The 18,668-nt window shown below is 40.1% G+C and overlaps 1 protein-coding gene across 7 annotated transcripts; it reads left to right on the top strand.

Annotated features, from left to right (window-relative positions):
* The first annotated feature begins 859 nt into the window (after positions 1-859).
* On the top strand, positions 860-11,646 carry LOC118366028 (eukaryotic translation initiation factor 4H-like). Of its 7 annotated transcripts, none has more exons than XM_035748340.2 (9): positions 877-1,028; positions 1,377-1,462; positions 3,340-3,521; positions 3,607-3,671; positions 4,425-4,521; positions 5,354-5,413; positions 7,550-7,705; positions 9,475-9,590; positions 10,580-11,646. In XM_035748340.2, the coding sequence occupies exons 2-9, from the start codon at positions 1,386-1,388 to the stop codon at positions 10,604-10,606; spliced, it is 780 nt and encodes a 259-aa protein (XP_035604233.1). In that variant the 5' UTR covers positions 877-1,028; positions 1,377-1,385; the 3' UTR covers positions 10,607-11,646. The 7 variants fall into 7 exon arrangements, with proteins under 7 accessions (XP_035604234.1, XP_035604235.1, XP_035604236.1 ...); XM_035748336.2 differs by having other exon boundaries at positions 3,334-3,521; XM_035748338.2 differs by lacking the exon at positions 877-1,028 and adding an exon at positions 1,064-1,271.
* Positions 11,647-18,668: the final 7,022 nt, after the last annotated feature.

Below are 18,668 nucleotides of genomic sequence, written 5' to 3'. Positions count from 1 at the left end.
CTTATTTTCAATGATGGCCTAGCAACAGTGGGTTAACTGCCTGTTCAGGGGAAGAACCACAGATTTGCACCTTGTTGACTCGGGGATCTGCCTTTTCAACCATCTGGTTGCTTGACCCAACGCTCTAACCACTAGGCTACCCTGCCGCCCCTATTTTCAGATGTTATGGGTGTAAGATGGCACAGTGCTGCCATCTGTTGGTAAATGTTAATTACTGCAACTCATGTGTTTTACCGGTGTACTTGAGATACCCGGATGTAATTGTGATGTACTGAAAAAGACTGGTTACTCGCATCAATGCCTGTCTCGTCATAACATTCAAACACAAGTGTCTACATCATTTTGCCCATGTAGAGATCATTCGTTTTGCAAATGCTAATATATTGTACATTTTTCAAATTCCTAACATAGTGTACATTTGCAAATTCGTAACATAAAATACGAATTGTAATTCGTAACATATCCTAGGAAATCGATGGACGTTCACAAATGAATACCATACAAAACGTAACATATGATCAAACTAAATGGGGTGTCTTAGATTTACAAACACAATAATAAGAAATGCTCTGAGACCAGGTTAGCATGGTGTAACTCCAACTGGGGTGGAGGGAGACAATTTGATCAAATGAGCTACATTGATATTCCTGTGGGAAAAGAGTGTTGGCTAAAGGACTGTACTACTTCATGAATTGCCTAACATCATGTGCACCTTTTTCTTACAGTTGTTGTAATTGCCCAGCCAGGATAAATACCAATATCTAGATGATACTGGGGTTGGATCTTGTTAGTTTACTAATATTTAATTTAGTTAGGGCATTTGAGGGCATCTGTAGTAACTTTACTTAACTGTGCAAAAAGTGTTCGTTATGGTTGAGGCACTGAGAGGACAACTAAAATTGAGTACCCCTATATTGAAGGTCCTTCGACAAACAACTGCTTTCTCCAACAGCAATCTCGGCAATGGCGGATTACGATAACTACGATGACCGGGATCGGGCTTACGGTAGTTTTGGTGGAGGCAGAGGGTAAGAAAATACCTGGACGAATAGAATGTATCAGTATTAACGTATGGTGATGCGAGAAAAGCACTGATGCCGTAGTATATACAGGGGCTTGTTCGAAATTCTTCTGAAAGATAGGCCCGGGTTCAGAACTCGGGCCAGACAGTGTCAGTCTGGTTAGCCTCTCACGGCCGCTTTGATGAATGGGAAGCCGGTATTGAGGGCGGGGAAAACTCGTGGATTGACCATAGCTAGCCACTTCCAGATGTGCGTGTGAGATTTTCCATTACATAATGTTATCGACTTATTCATGTCGGTTTGACAATACATATTATGACATGGTTATGATTGCAAGTCATTCTATCTTCACAGACTGCCAGCATGGCACTTGGCGCCAGCATCTCATGGGCTGCATGTTGTGCTAGCAAGTCAGGGACTGCGTCGAATGGCCAAATCGGGTAATAACAGCTCGAGATGTCAACACGCACCATTCCCCGACATCATTATCAATACATGGCATGTTTAACAACTAGTTACCAAGTAATCATTATTCAATGCACAAGCCTTTTGATGCCTTGTTTAGTGGTAACGTTAGCTAGACAGCTAGCTAGACTAGCTTGTTCTAATTGCATGAAGATGTATGCGGAGGACTAGCTAGCTAGTATGCTAACTCTGCTAGCTAGCCTAGTTTGGCCCAGTGCACCCTGCATCCATTTACTAGCTAGTTTGATGAGCGCACACATGTCAGTTAGCTAGCTAGGTCTTTATGATTTGCAGAACGTTAGCTAACGTTAACTATAGTAGCAATGATTGCCGATTTACGCTTTGCTCAGGTAGTTAGCTAGGTTTGCAATGCATTTAACTAACATAACGTGGGCTAACTCGAGCATTGCCATTGATGCCTTAGACAATCACTACCAGGAAAATGTAAACGTTTACGTGCCAACGATGTTGCGGCGATACTGAACTTATTTCTGAAACTCAGTCCTAGCTAGGTAGCCAGCTATACAGAACTTCAAAATAGCCTAATCAACGAAAACACTATGCATTTAACAAGCTAGCTGACGGTATTACTGCAGTTAAAACGTCCTCTCTTGGATGGGATCAACGTAACTATGATAATTTCGAAAATCAGGGAGTTATGTCTTCCACCCCTTGTCAGTGACTGTCATAACATTAATTGTTATAATCATATTCTGCTTTGCTTTATTCACACAGGAAAGGAGTTGGAGCCCCTGATCATGAAATACCTAAACTAGTCCTGTATCTATTGGGCTGTTTGTCATACATTAATTTGACACCATGGCCAAATAACTACACATTATCACCTTGTCTTATCAAATGCTATGTAAGATCACAACAGTCAACTTGGTTATTTTACAATTGCTCTCCTTTCTAATTGTGGGAAAGATATATGCATGCATGCCCAACGTCCCTTTCTTAGAAGACACATTTGAGTTGAATGCATTGTTGTGCAACTGAATAGATATCCCCTTTCCCTGGTTGGTGGCTGTACCTCTTGATTCTGCCAGGTCGCCCAGTTTGCTTGACACCCGAGGAATGCTGCAGGCATGCAGGACCCAATCTGCATTTCTCTCTGCACTGTCAGATTGGAGTGCTGTTGCCAGCAAGGGAACAGGTTCCTTGCAGTTTTGCAAGGCCCCGTAACTCCTCATGAGGAGCATACGTTTTTTGCGTTTAAATAATCTTAGCCGACGCTCTTATATCCAGTGCATTTATCGAAGTTCAGTAGGGAAAATCAATTACGTGGCACAGTCATTACAAGCAAACCCTTCTTCAAATTGACTTATCAGTGCACATGAACTTCTGCTGTTCATTGAGAAAAATTACACAAATGGCAGCTCTGTACTATTGTTTACCCGTATTTAGCCCAACAGGGATGCCATCTTTTTCTGTGCGCTGCTGACACTATTGGCAATTAAATAGAAAAAAAACAGATTATTTTTCCATCTCAATTCTTTCTCCAGTTTCCAGAGAGCCTAGTCCTATTTCCTGTATTGTATGTGCCACGTTATGTATTTTCCTATGGGATTGGAGCTGTAGATCTTTGGTAATGTGATTGGTAATGGATCTGTCCAAGTGTACATCATTTATCAAAGGCTCAGAAAGTCAGCTGAAAAGTATGACTGCGCTACCTATTTGCCACTTTTTCCTGGGACGTTAGGTTTTGCTTGTGACTCCGTTAATGTCCCAATTATCAACCATAATCTCCTGCTCAAGTCATTGACCATTAGCCACTCCCCGTACAGGACCCTGAGTTTGTATCTGTTGTAGTCTGTTCTCTCATGGAGGTGTTCGTTTCTGGTAGACCCAGAGGTGGCAGTGGACCTGGTGGACCCCGCAAGCAGAAGGATCTACCAACAGATCCCCCATACACAGCATATGTGGGCAACCTGCCCTTCAACACAGTACAAGGAGACATAGACGCCATTTTCAAAGACCTCAACGTCAGGAGTGTTCGACTAGTTAGAGACAAAGAAACGGACAAATTTAAAGGTGAGCAAGCATCCATTCGCTTAGCATAACCTCACAAAACCTCACAAGCCATGGCGACACAGTTTGGTTATTTTTCTCCTTTCAGGTTTTTGTTATGTGGAGTTTGATGACTTGGAATCCCTTAAAGAAGCTTTGACATATGATGGTGCTGTGAGTACCCACAATTAGTTTTCTCAGATCCTCAAATGTAAATGTATCTGGCTCATAAATGTAAAACAAAGGGATACTGTGGTTTCGTGTCAAAATTATAAAAACAAACAGCTGTATGTTACTCAGTCTTTACAAAAAAGCTGTAGCACATACTATTTAACTTAACACAGGTTCTTAAACTGCGACTCAGCGTTATGACGTGACCATGAGCAACTATGTGAACCAAATATGTTGTAGAGTGACACTGATGCATCTGCATAAATTCGCTTCACTCTCATACAACGTGATGGCTGCGTGACAACTGCAGAGGAGATTAGCTGCTGGTATTGTCCTCTTTGTTGTTTTGGAAAGTGGTCCGATCCTGTTTATTCTTGCATCACTGAGTGAACTTCATAGTCCTTTAAAAAGGTATAATCTGCTTTGTATGGAAAATCTAAGTATTGTGATATGGGCATCGTGACAAAGATATAAATTTGTGCTTTTTTTTTGTTGCATAAAACAAATAAAACTGTCCCCAACATTGATATACACTTATTGTGTTTTGCACCTTCCATAAAATAGATTGCAGTCCAAAATGATTAAATGTGTAGTGACAACCGACTGTCATTTTATAAAAGGGACAATTGAATACGGTGACAAGTCCAACCAACAGTGATATACTTGTAGGACATAAACACTGTTGGAAGCATTATCAGAGAAGCGGACCACATTGTTTAATTTCTTCCTAGTGCTGACTTTTGCCCCCATCTCCAGCTCCTTGGAGACCGGTCACTCAGGGTTGACATAGCAGAGGGCCGAAAACAAGAGAGGGGTGCCGGAGGATTCGGCTTCCGGGGGAACGACAGAGGAGGTACCCGCTTGTGCTCACTGGAATGCTAACTTGTTTGTTCCTCTTACTACTACTGCTTAGCATATTTCTTACTTATCATTACAACTACAAAGAAATGTAAACTGATTCCGTTTTTCTATTACATGCTCTGAGTCGTGATAATGATTTGTAGATTGTCTTAATTGTAAATATGAAGTAGCAATACCTCTTGGCCTAGATTTGAACAATTACGCGATTTGAACAATTACGCGTCTTTAACATTGACCTGAGACTCATCTTTCACCATACTTAAATCAAGGCCGTCTTAAAATCTTTAAATTATCAAAAGCTTTGCTGTTCTGTTTGACTTTGCTACCATCTAAGCATACAGTGCATTTCACTTATAAGAATAATGGAATAATCAATAATTTGTCGTGTGGTCATAAAAATGAGACAAGATGCTTGTACTTTTATAGATCAACGGATTATGCAATCCTCTATAATCACAGTATCAGTCCTTATAAGAGAGTGCATTGCACAAGTTCCACTACCACTGTTGCCTCTGTGGCCTTATTCTTGTTTTATTTCACTACATACTGACATTTCAGAATACCTGGCACTTTTCATAATGTATCCATTCTACATCTTTACTCCCTTCTCTCCTGCTTCCTTTTCTGTATTAAATGGTGCTAACAACTGAGCAGCTAAGCCTAATTTGTCTCTACTTTCTCAACCAAATACTTCAACTAGCTGTCTCTAGAAGTAGTACTACTAACCTAGGACATTGGCTAACCAGCAAGTGGGTTCCACACCCCTGCCTCAGCTCAAAGCACCACTCACCCCTGTTGTTTAAACTGAGCCCTGTCCCCTGCAGGCCGAGGGGGCTCTCGTGGAGGTGGTCCCAGGGGAGGTTCCAGAGACGACTACGAAGGAGGTGGGATGAGCGTTCAGCTGACTTAGCCGGTCCCCAACCGGTCATTAGAGCGGACCCAGTTTGACCGCTGCAATTTAAGATCCAAGCAGTGCAGTACAGTGTAGTTGGTAGTGAGCACCAAGCTAAAGAAGCAAACAAATTGTTTAAAAATGTTTGCTGTGTGAATCAAATTTTATTTGTCACATGTGCCGACTACAACAGGTGTAGATTTACAGTGAAATGCTTACTGTTAAGAAAAATGTGTGTTATGTAAAAATAGATGGGTTTAAAAAAAAATCACAAAAAAAAATAAATAAATTAAGAGCAGCAGTAAGGGTGTACCAGTACAGAGTCAATGTTCGGGGGTACAGGTTAGTCGAGGTAATTTGTATATGTAGGTAGTTATTAAAGTGACTATGCGTAGATAATAACAGAGTAGCAGCAGTGTAAAAGAGAGGGGGGACAATGCAAATAGTCTAGGTAGCCATTTGATTAGCTGTTCAGGAGGCTTGGGGGTAGAGGCTGTTAATAACCTCTTGATTCTAGTCATTCCGGATCCGGGATCGTGAATACAGCCTCAAGCTCATTACCATAACGCAACGTTAACTATTCATGAAAATCGCAAATGAAATGAAATAAATATATTAGCTCTAAAGCTTAGCCTTTTGTTAACAACACTGTCATTTCAGATTTTCAAAATATGCGTTTGAACCATAGCTAAACAATCATTTGTGCAGTATTGATAGCCTAGCATAGGATTAAGCCATGCATTCAGCATGCAACATTTTCACAAAAACAAGAAAAGCATTCAAATAAAATCATTTACCTTTGAAGAACTTCAGATGTTTTCAATGAGGAGACTCTCAGATAGCAAATGTTCCGTTTTTACAAAAATATTATTTGTGTAGGCAAATCGCTCCGTTTTCTTCATCACGTTTGGGTAAGGGAAAAAACGAAAATTAAGTCATACGTGAACTTTTTTCCAAATTAACTCCATAATATCGACAGAAACATGTCAAATGTTGTTTAGAATCAATCCTCAAGGTGTTTTTCACATATCTATGTAGTCTCTTATGGTCAATCTTCCAATGATATGCCTATAAATACGTCACAATGCTGCAGACACCTTGGGGAAACGACAGAAAGGGCAGGCTCATTCCTGGCGCATTCACAGCCATATAAGGAGACATTGGAACACAGTGCCTTCAGAATCTGGGGCATTTCCTGTATGAAACTTCATCTTGGTTTCGCCTGTAGCATTAGTTCTGGGGAACTCACAGATAATATCTTTGCAGTTTTGGAAACGTCAGTTTTTTCTTTCCAAAGCTGTCAATTACATGCATAGTCATCTTTTCGTGACAAAATATCTTGTTTAAAACGGGAACGTTTTTTATCCAAAAATTAAAAGAGCGCCCCCTATCTCGAAGAAGTTAAGAAGCCTTTTAGATTCAGCGCTCCGGTACGGCTTGCCATGTGGCAGCATAGAACAGTCTGTTGGGGTGACTGGAGTCTTTGACAATGTTTAGGGCCTTCCTCTGACACTGCCTGGTATAGAGGTCCTGGATGGCAGGAAGCTTGGCCCCAGTGATGTACTGGTCCGTACGCACTACCCTCTGTAGTGCCTTGCGGTTGGAGGCTGAGCAGTTGCCATACCAGGCAGTGACGCAACCAGTCAGGATGCTCTCGATGGTGCAGCTGTAGAACATTTTGAGGACCCATGCCAAATTCTTTTAGTCTAAACACCTCTAAATCTGCAGAATAGTGTAATATAAGCAGTATTTGACCCCCCCCCCCCATGGGAATTCTAATGGGTTCTCCTAGAGATTTTTACTTTACGATTTGCACAAGTTTTTTTTCTGTCCCTTGGTGCATTTTGTTTGTGATCCCTCTGTCATCACTCATACAGGGGGTTCACCTCACTCATTCGTCAACTTACAGGGCTGCTCCAGGTGCTGGGAAATAACAGATTTAATGTTTAGAATGTTACTGAAAGGAATGTGGTGTTTAGAGCTGACAAGATTTCTTATCTTTTATTCCTCATGAGAGAATCGTTACTGTTCTACACAATACTTTATCTGAACGTTCTACAACGTTGCAATCCTGGATGAGCCCAAGACTGTCTAACCTGTCCTTTTCTTTCTGCATCTCCTTGTGTAGGCTACAGAGGAGATGACGACTTTGGGCGGGGTCGAGGAGGCAGCCGCGGTGGTGACAGAAGGGGAGGTGGTGGAGGAGCAGGCATGGGGGGACGCTACAGGGACGGCGGACCACCACTGCGCGCCGGCGCAGAAGACTTCAGAGAACCCTCTGACGGTGTCACAATCTCTCTTATCTCATATAAAACACTAGACCAGAGGTACTCCAATTAAAGTGGAGGTCTGAAGTAATGCTGGTTTTGTTTTCTCAACCGTAGTTGGTTAATTGATCTATAGATTTGACTGATTGGTCCGACACTCCACTGGTGTCACACGCTTGAACTCGTCCCTGATTAGAGGAGAATAATTCAAATCAGCAGTACTTCTGGAATCGAGGTCCGCATTTGAGAAAAATAACTCTAGGCAATGTTTAGTCATGGAAGAACAGATTAGTTTAGCTGGATTTCTGATGGATTTCTGTATTGTCACAGTAGAGCTTTTGTAAAGATAATGGGAAGGTGTTGACATTGACCCCTCCTTCAACCTTTTCTAGGGCAGGCGGAACCCCTCGACAACATTCCGCTGAAAAGGCAGCACGTGAAATTAAAAAATATTTTTTAGAAATATGTAACTTTCACACATTAGCTAGTCCAATACAGCAAATGAATGATAAACATCTTAATCTACCCATTGTGTCCGATTTCAAAAATGCTTTACAGCGAAAGCACAACATATGATTGTTAGGTCATAGCCAAGTAAAAGTCCCAAAAGGCAGAAATATCAAATTAATCACTGGCCTTTGATCTTCTTCAGATGACACTCATAGGATATCATGTTACACAATAGATGTTTTGTTCGATAATGTGCATATTTATATCCAAAAATCTCAGTTTACATTGTCGCGTTATGTGCAGTAATGTTTTGATTCCAAAATAAAAATATCCAGTGATTTTGAAGAAATACTCATAATAAACATTGATAAAAGATAGACTTCTCCTTAATGCAACCGCTGTGTCAGATTTTTTTTTTAAATTAACGGAAAAAGCATAATCTGAGAACGGCGCTCAGAACCCAAAACAGCCAGAGGAATATCTGCCATTTTGGAGTCAACAGAAGTTAGAAATTGCACCATAAATATTCACTTACCTTTGATCTTTATCAGAAGGCATTCCCAGGAATCCCAGTTCGATAATAAATGACTGATTTGTTCCATGTGTTCAGCCCAGTAATCCATCTTCATGAGGCACAGGCACTTCGTCCAGACAAAAACTCGAAAGGTTCCGTTATAGTCCTTTAGAAACATGTCAAACGATGTATGGAAACAATCTTTAGGATGTTTTTAACATAAAATAAATAAAATAATAATAATAAATAATGTTCCAACCGGATAATTCCTTTGTCTGAAGAAAAGCACTGGAACGAGAGGTAACTGTCGGGAGCGCGCATCATGAGACCAAGGCACTCTGCCAGACCACTGACTCACAGGTCTCATGAGCCCCTCCTTTATAGTAGAAGCCTCATTCAAGTTTCTAAAGACGGTTGACATCGAGTGGAAGCTGTAGGAAGTGCAACTGTATCCATATCTCTTGGTAGGCCAAGCTTTGAAAAACTACAAACCTCAATGTCCCACTTCCTGGTTGGATTTTTCTCAGGTTTTCGCCTGCCATATGAGTTCTGTTATACTCACAGACATCATTCAAACAGTTTTAGAGACTTCCGTGTGTTTTCTACCCAATACTAATATTAATATGCATATATTAGCATCTGGGACAGAGTAGGAGGCAGTTCACTCTGGGCACACTATTCATCCAAAAGTGAAAGTGCTGCCCCCTATCCCAAAAAGGTTAATACACTGAAAAATCCTGAACCCAGTGGCCACCTTGTTGACATAACATTTGACTTGACAAGTTAATCATGTTTGTCTTTTTTTCCCTTCGCTTTCTGCAGAGGAGAGGGCGCAGAGACCACGGCTTCAGCTGAAGCCACGCACGGTGGCTGCCCCACTGAACCAAGTCGCCAACCCCAACTCTGCCATATTTGGCGGAGCCAAGCCCAGGGAGGAGGTAATTCCCAAAGACAAACCTTAAGATATTGACCAGGCCTGAGAGCATGGGAGGGCAGGGACGGTGTAGAAAAATGAAACGATGCCAATGGGATACATTAACGCCTTCTGTTAGTATCCCTGTCTGTTGGAGATGACGAACTGAACAAATCCCTCTGAGTTCAGTTTGAGTTAAGTATTTCATTGAGACAGAATACAAACAAGATGAGAACACACACACACTCTTGGAAAAATAATACAACACCTGAACACCAAGACCCAAAGAGCAGCTTGTGAATGCATGTCAAACTGTTAACATGGTTTTTATGTACACCTCTGCTACCCTGTGATTAGTGCCTGCTTTGTCTGTAGTTCTGTTGGGAGAAGGTCCATTCATGTTGATTGCAGTTAAAGATTAATACAATTGAGCTGAAAAGTAACAACTTTTCAAAGGTTATTTAGTAGTGTAATTAACTACTATATTCGACCCTCTGTTGGAATTGGAAGTGTCTCTCGACCCTAACTCTGAAGTGGATAGGCATGGATCCCTACTAGAATTCTGCCCCCATTTACAAAATCAGTATAACATGAATTGTTAGAATAGAATGGTTTGCTCTGATGGTTTGGTTCATGGCAGTTGTGGCTGAGCTTCTGTAGGGGGTCATGAAGGTTTTATCATCTCAGTTGTTCAACACAACACCATTGTCTTAAGAGAATATGCTCCCCTCCCACAGACGCCAACAAGAAAGCTTGGTCAGAAATGTGCTGCTTTTGTTTCGGTTTAGCCCCGATTGTTCAGCCGTATGGTCAGTGTTCAGTTTGGGACCAGTGCAAAAAAAGAAAACATTTCATTAGTGGAGCTTTTAAGGTCATTGTATCTGCTTAACTATCCAGTTGTAGTGTAGAAGTTCTTTAAACTGTTTTATCATTTCTCTAATTAAATTATTTTAACATTTCCTCTGGCATTGAACCTGTCTAACCATAATGTTTTTTTGTTTCCCATTCTCAAAGCTTGAAAAAGAGGCAGAAAAGGAATAGATATATCCACGTGGCTACATTATTCTGGAAGTCTACTCTGGATCTACTGGCTTTGTTTACCAAAAATCTTTCAAAGACTTCTCCCAAAGAGCTCGCTGGGGAGTCAGGCGCTGGGTTCCTCTTTCTGCTCGCTAACACAAAGCAGGCCTTCATCTAATTGGAAAAAAAGAGCAGTTGGACCCAAGGCTGCTGTGAGGGGCAGGGGCCAGGCCTATGTCAACCTGACCCGTACCCCACACACATCAAAAGGAACTCTGGACAGTGGCTTCAGTTTGGTTCTGTTGCCTTTGGGTAAGGACTTTGCTGTGTAATTTTCTCTTACCTTTCCCAAGGCATCTGTTGTGTTCACCAAATGATTTGCAGTTTTAGACATACAGCTGTAAAACGCTGTTCCTTTGGTGTCTTTTATACATTTTCCTCCTAAATTTCTGCTCTATTTGTGAAATGATTATCATTTCAGCTTCAAATTTCCACTGTCTTAAATATTAAATGATAACATTGCCAAGAGAACTGAATCCTTAATGTTGTCTCAATGTGTAATTCTGGAACCTGATTTTGAAAGATTTTTGATCTTAGTCTGTTCAATCCAGGATAAAATGGCTTCCTGCAATAATGGAGCGATGCGAGGAGAAGCTGAAGCGCTCACTAGATTAAATCAGAAACATGGGTTATTGCAACGGTCTTTGTCTGGCAACTTTCTACTTCCACAGCTTGCTAGTTATATGCATTTTATCAACAAAAAAATGTATCACCTAAACACTGCAAAATATACAACTTTAACATAGGAAACTGTTAACTGAAGAAAAAAAAAAATCTGCTCATTTGTCCCATGGAGACTAAATCTAGTCTGCCTACCAGTAGATGGTGTAGGATGCTTTTGAGAATTTGTTGCGCTACCATTTTTATTTACATTTTACTGGTTATGAAATTTAGTGATACCTTGTTCTTACTGTACTATAGAAAGATCTGCTGTTTTTATTCATTTTTTTTGTTCATTTTCCTACACTGTTTATGGCAATAAAATGTATAATCTTACATAACTTTATTATGAATGTGTTTTAGTGGGATGGGTGAATGAGGCAAGGCAATGAAGTAGTTCTCTGAGAACACATGAACCAATGTGAACATGGAATAAAAACATTTAAATTTAATAGAACGGGGCAGGCATTGCTTTGAAAAAGAACGCTTGTAAGGAACATGCATACATATCCAGGTTCTAAGTTATTCTTCATTATTCCCTATAAGTTCTGTTCGCAAGTGTCTTTCTGCATACATCAGAAACAACTAGGTCTCTCATCCCCAGGCATCGCATGCAGAGAGCCTAGTTCCTCGTCCTCAACACTACCCCGTGTCTATTCATTATGACAAAATGATTGTTTCTATTAGACACATTTTAGGTGGGTCCTGTATTGTTTGCTTCTGTTTAAGAAATGTTTTGCAACAGAATCGGTGTAATGAATATGCCCCTGAGCAAGAACTTTTGCTTTTATTTTGATTGAAGCACCCAATATTAGTTATAAATTGGCTCTTTGTTTTGCGGAGGGTAGATGGGGATGAATATATATAAATAAATATACACACACAGGTTTTGGTATTTTGAACAGTTAAAATAAAATTATTGAATTTTCTGTTACTACTTACATGAAAAGTATATACAGTTGAAGTTTACATATACTTAGGTTGGAGTCATTGACTCATTTTTCAATCCCCACAAATGTCTTGTTCACAAGCTATAGTTTTGGCAAGTCGGTTAGGACATCTACAAGTAATTTTTCCAACAATTGTTTACAGACATGATTTAATTCACTGTATCACAATTCCAGTGGGTCAGAAGTTTACATACACTAAGTTGACTGTGCCTTTTTAAATAGCTTGGAAAATTCCAGAAAATTATGCCATGGCTTTAAAAGCTTCTGATTGACATAATTTGAGTCAATTGGAGGTGTACCTGGGGGTGTATTTCAAGGCCTACCTTCAAACTCAGTGCCTCTTTGCTTGACATCATGGGGAAATCAGCAAAGACCTCAGAAAATTAACTGTAGACCAAATGCCTGAAGGTACCACGTTCATCTGTACAACCAATAGTACGCAAATATAAACACTATGGGACCAGGCAGCTGCCATACTGCTCAGGAAGTAGACACGTTCTGTCTCCTAGAGATGAATGTACTTTGCTGCAAAAAGTACAAATCAATCCCAGAACAACAGCAAAGGACCTTGTGAAGATGCTGGAGGAAACAGGTACAAAAGTATCTTTATCCACAGTAAAATGAGTCCCATATCAACATAACCTGAAAGGCCGCACAGTAAGGAAGAAACCACTACTCCAAAACCGCCATATAAAAGCCAGACTACGGTTTGCAACTGCACATGGGGGCAGAGGTCATACTTTTTGGAGATATGCACGGGGGTGGCAGCATCATGTTGTGGAGGTGCTTTGCTGCAGGATGGACTGGTGCACTTCACAAAATAGATGGCATCATGAGGTATGAAAATGACGTGCATATATTGAAGCAACATCTCAAGACATCAGTCAGGAAGTCAAATCTTGGTTGCAAATGGGTCTTCCAAATGGACAATAAACCCAAGCATACTTCCAAAGTTGTGGCAAAGTGGCTTAAGGACAATAAAGTCAAGGTATTGGAGTGGCCATCACAAAACCCTGACCTCAAGCCTATCGAAATTTAGCTTGTGGAAAGCTACCCGGAACATTTGACCCAAGTTAAACAATTTAAAGGCAATGCTACCGAATACTAATTGAGTGTATGTAAACTTCGAACCCACTGGGAATGTGATGAAATAAATAAAAGCTGAAATAAATCCTTCTCTTTACTATTATTTTGACATTTCACATTCTTAAAATAAAGTGGTGATGCTAACTGACCGAAGACAGGGAACTATTACTAGGATTAAATGTCAGGAACTATTGATATTAATGTTGGAAAGTTTGATACTTGTTCTTTCATCAGGATTTTTTTTTTCAGTTGAAAGTCAGATGTTTTACATACTTGGCTAAGGTGTATGTAAAACTTCTGACTTTCAACTGAAAAAAAAAAAATCCTGATGAAAGAACAAGTATCAAACTTTCCGGCATTAATATCAATTTCACATATAGTCCTTTGGGAAACTATCTTGTAAAACTAAAAGTTCAAAGTATTAGGCCATTGGGTTGACCACATTTTGTCAATAAATCTTCACTAAACACATTTTGGTGTGTCAAGTACAGCATATTTCATTGTCTGCTGACTCTGTCCAATAACCCACATGGATTATCATGCATAATGTCATTGTGTTCGTGATAATGTCTGAATGAGGACCATCCTGAGATGTTCATGTTAATATTTGATATATTATGTCTGACCGAATGGCTGCCCGAAAGAGGATTCCAATTGATGTCCAGATGTTAGTATCAAAAAATACATTTCTCTTGCAATATTTATTTTTATTCCTGTCTACAATGTTCTGTAAAATTCATCCCTAATGTTTTTTTAGTGTAAAATATTTCAGAAATTAGCCAGTGCCAGTATGTGCTGTCATAACACAGCAATGGAGTTGACATTGGCAAGAGCACAAAACAATCTGCGACCATGTTAGATGAAAATGTCTGACATTGATATTTCGCATGAGAAGTCATTTATCATGTTCTGCTAGTATCAACCCTTTGAATAAACCTATGGTGAATATAGGCCTACCCCATGTGAAACGCTCACCAGCTACACACTTCTATGCATAATACCAGGGCCACATAAATAGGCAAACGTTGTGGAATGTTGCAGATACAAATGTCATGAATCGATCTGACACGATGTTTGTTGTACATGCTGTATTTCCATCTGAACGTCGCACAACGCTGTGTCCTGCTGAACGCAACGCGTTATTCATCTGGACAACTACAAAAATGGTATGGTGGACAGACTGGAATTGAAAATGTCGTTAAAGGCAGATCCCACACTACATTTCTAATGAGATGTGGGGGAATGCACTACAACCTCTAGGTAAACCCCACAACAGTGTGTTTGAATAAAAGTGCAGGGAGTTATATAGGCTACAGGTGCAGTGATCAACTTGCAGCTCCTTTGGTAAATCAAAGTAGGCAGGGACACATACAGTTGATGAAGTACCTGAGAGAGACAGCTGTGTAGTGGACGGCGGATGTAGCGTGGAGTTCTGTGTTAGAGAGGAAGTGTGTTCGGCTCCTTTTTTGCTGTCACTTTGATCAGGCAGGCATGGATACCAAGATGGACCCAGACCCATACAGAGGTAAGAAAGACCATCTGACCACATATCACTATTTATTTTAGCCTGAAGGTTTTGGTGCATGGTTTCCTGTAATTAGATGAAATAATCCTGGATATAGCACTTTCAATAGAAACTCTCTATTTAGCTGTCTTTTTTTAGTCCAGGACTAGGGTTGATCTGGGCTAGGGAAGCTGACTCATGTTTAGACAATATACACCTTATGAGTGATTAACAGGCCATATAGGAACTGTACTGGTTGTTTTCCAATTATCTGCAAATTTCATACGGTTGACATTCATTTTGCTAACTAATTGAAGAGGTTGGACTTTTGGTGCACCACAATCATCTTGGTGCTATGGAATCGGTATCAATTAATTAAATTTCCCCCAAAATACTTGATTCTGAACCAACGACATATCAGCTGTGGCTAGAAGTTTCTGCCAGACTTCTGAAAACCCAACATTTCCTGTTCTTAATGACAATCTTAGTTTACAATCTGTTGGTGTTTCAAAGTACATGTTGAGTAAGTCCAGTCCCTTCCTTCAGAAAATGTGCCTAATGTTTCATACCAGGAAGCAATCACTGTAATTTACTTTTTGATTAAACATGTTTGTGTTACCTGTTCCAGCTCCTTTCCTGGCTGAGATCCCCAAACAGCCAGTGAATGGCATTACTGTAATTACAAACAACACCAGATTTGTTTTAGCTTTTTCAGCAACAAGGAAAGAACAAGTTCTGTAGTGCCATCCAGTGCGGGTAAGTTAAGTGTTTCATGTTTATATACTACTTCTGATGGTGTCATGATACAGGTACCAGGTGGCTGCTAATACTGATAGATACTAATCTCTGTAACTGGTGAGCAAGGGTTCTAAGCTACACTCTTCTTCTCACAGTGTCTGGACTTCGTGGAATCACCTATGTACTGCCCTCACCCAAACTAGTATTCACTTTATTTAACTAGCAATTTCCAAACACCTGAAGGTACCACGTTCATCTGTACAAACAATAGCACGCAAGTATAAACACCATGGTACCACGCAGCCGTCATACCGCTCAGGAAGGAGACATGTTCTGTCTCCTAGAGATGAACGCACTTTGGTGTGAAAAGTGCAAATCAATCCCAGAACAATAGCGAAGGACCATGTGAAGATGCTGGAGTAAACCGGTACAAAAGTATATATCCACAGTAAAACAAGTCCTTTATCAACGTATCCTGAAAGGCCGCAAAGCAAGGAAGAAGCCACTACTCCAAAACCGCCATAAAAAAGCCAGATTAAGGTTTGCAAATGCACATGGGGGCAAATTTTGTACTTTTTGGAGAAATGTCCTGGTCTGATGAAACAAAAATAGAACTGTTTGGCCATAATGACCATTGTTATGTTTGGAGGAAAAAGCGGGAGGCTTGCAAGCCGAAGAACACCATCCCAACCATGAAGCAAGGGGGTGGCAGCATCATGTTGTGGGGGTGCTTTGCTGCAGGAGGGACTGGTGCACTTCACAAAATAGATGGCATCATGAGACAGGAAAATGATATGGATATATTGAAGCAACAACTCAAGACCTCAGTTAAAGCTTGGTCGCAAATGGGTCTTCCAAATTGACAATGACCCCAAGCATACTTCCAAAGTTGTGGCAAAATGGCTTAAGGACAACAAAGTCAAGGTATTGGAGTGGCCATCACAAAACCCTGACCTCAATCCTATAGAGAATTTGTGGGCAGAACTGAAAAAGTGTGTGCAATCAAGGAGGCCTACAAACCTGACTCAGTTACACCAGCTCTGTCAGGGGGAATGGACAAAAATTCACCAAAATTATTGTGGGAAGCTTGTGGAAGGCTCTCCAAAACGTTTGACCCAAGTTAAACAAGTTAAAGGCAATGCTACCAAATACTAAATAAGTGTATGTAAACTTCTTACCCACTGATGTGATGAATGAAACAAAAGCTTAATAAATAATGATCTCTACATTTATTCTGTCATTTCATATTCTTAAAATAAAGTGGTGATCCTAACTGACCTAAGACAGAGAATTTTTACTATGATTAAATGTCAGGAATTGTGATAAATAGAGAATGTGAAAGCGGGTGAGAATAGAGAATGTGAAAGCGGGTGAGAATGTGAAAAAGGGTGAGTGCTCGCAACCAAATTATGTTCAGTACATTGACATCCTCTGTTATAGTTGGCTATGATGACTTATACACAAATCGGTTTATCCCCCTTTGCAGTTGGAGAAAAGTCACCACCAACTCTCCAACTGTGGTGACATAGGAGATCAAGGGGAAAACTATCCAGACCACATATATACGTTCAGGCTCACTTAGAAACACTGCATACAGTGCCTTCAGAAAGTATTCACACCCCTTGACATTTTCCTCCACATTTTGTTGTGTTTACAGAATTAATTTCAAACGGATTAAATTGAGAGGTTTTGTCACTGGCTACACACAATGTCAAAGTGGAATTATGTTTCTCAAATTTGACAAATTAATAAAAAACGAAAAGCTGAAGTGTCTTGAGTCAATAAGTATTCAACCCCTTTGTTATGGCAAGCCTACATTTCAGGAGTAAAAATGTGTTTAAACAAGTCACAAAAGTTTGCATGGACTTACTCTGTGTGCAATAGTGTTTAACATGATTGTTGAATAATGACTACCTCATCTCAGTACCCCACATACAACTAACTATCTGTAACGTCCCTCAGTCGGGCAGGGAAAGGCACCTACAGTATTGGTAGTTGGTTAAAACATTTAAAAAGCAGACATTGAATATCCCCTTGAGCATGAAGCTATTAATTATACACCCAGTAACTACAAATATACAGGCGTCCTTCCTAACTCCGTTGCCAGAGAGGAAGGAAACCACTCAGTGATTTCACCATGAGCCCAATGGTGACTTTAAAACAGTTACAAAGTTTAATGGCTGTGATAGGAGAAAAACTGAGGATGTGATCAACAACATTGTAGTTACTCCAAAATACTAACCTACTTGACAGTGAAAAGAAGGAAGCATGTACAGAATACAAAATATTCAAAATCAATCAATTATATTTATAAAGCCCTTTTTACAAGAGATGTCACAAAGTGCTTATACAGAAACCCAGCTTAAAACCCCAAACAGCAAGTAATGCAGATGTAGAAGCACTTTGTGACATCCAAAACATGCATCCTGTTTGCAACCAGGCACTAAAGCAATACTGTAGAACATGTGGCAAAGCATTAACTTTTTGACCTGAATACAAATATATGTTTGGGGGAAAATACCTCTCTCCATTACCACTCTCAATATTTTCCAGAATAATGGTGGTTGCATCATGTTACGGGTATGCTTACAATTGTAAAGGACAGGGGAGTTTTTCAGGATAAAAAATAAGTGGAATGGAGCTAAGCACAGGCCAAATCCTAACGGAAATCCTGGTTCAGTCTGTTTTCCACCAGACACTGGGAGATGAATTCACCTTCAGCAGAACAATAACCTAAAACACAAGGCCAAATCTACACTGGAGGTGCTTACCAAGGTGACAGTAAATGTGGTCAAGTTATAGATTTGACTTAAATCTACTTGACAATCTATGGCAAGACCTCAAAATGGTTGTCTAGGAATGATCAACAACCAATTTGACAGAGCTTGAAGAATTTTGAAAATAATAATAGCCACATGTTGTAAAGTGTGTAAAGCTCTTAGAGATTTACCCAGAAAGATTCACAGCTGTAATCGCTGCCAAAGATGCTTCTACAAAGTATTGACTCCGGCGTGTGAATACTTAAATAAATTATATATTTTGGTAAATGCTAAAATTTCTCAAAACATGTGTTCACTTTGTCATT

Source organism: Oncorhynchus keta, chromosome 33, assembly GCF_023373465.1.
Source record: "Oncorhynchus keta strain PuntledgeMale-10-30-2019 chromosome 33, Oket_V2, whole genome shotgun sequence".
Taxonomy (NCBI): Eukaryota; Metazoa; Chordata; class Actinopteri; order Salmoniformes; family Salmonidae; genus Oncorhynchus; species Oncorhynchus keta.
The sequence above is the reverse complement of the archived record's forward strand: the minus strand, read 5'-3'. Positions and strand labels throughout refer to the sequence as shown.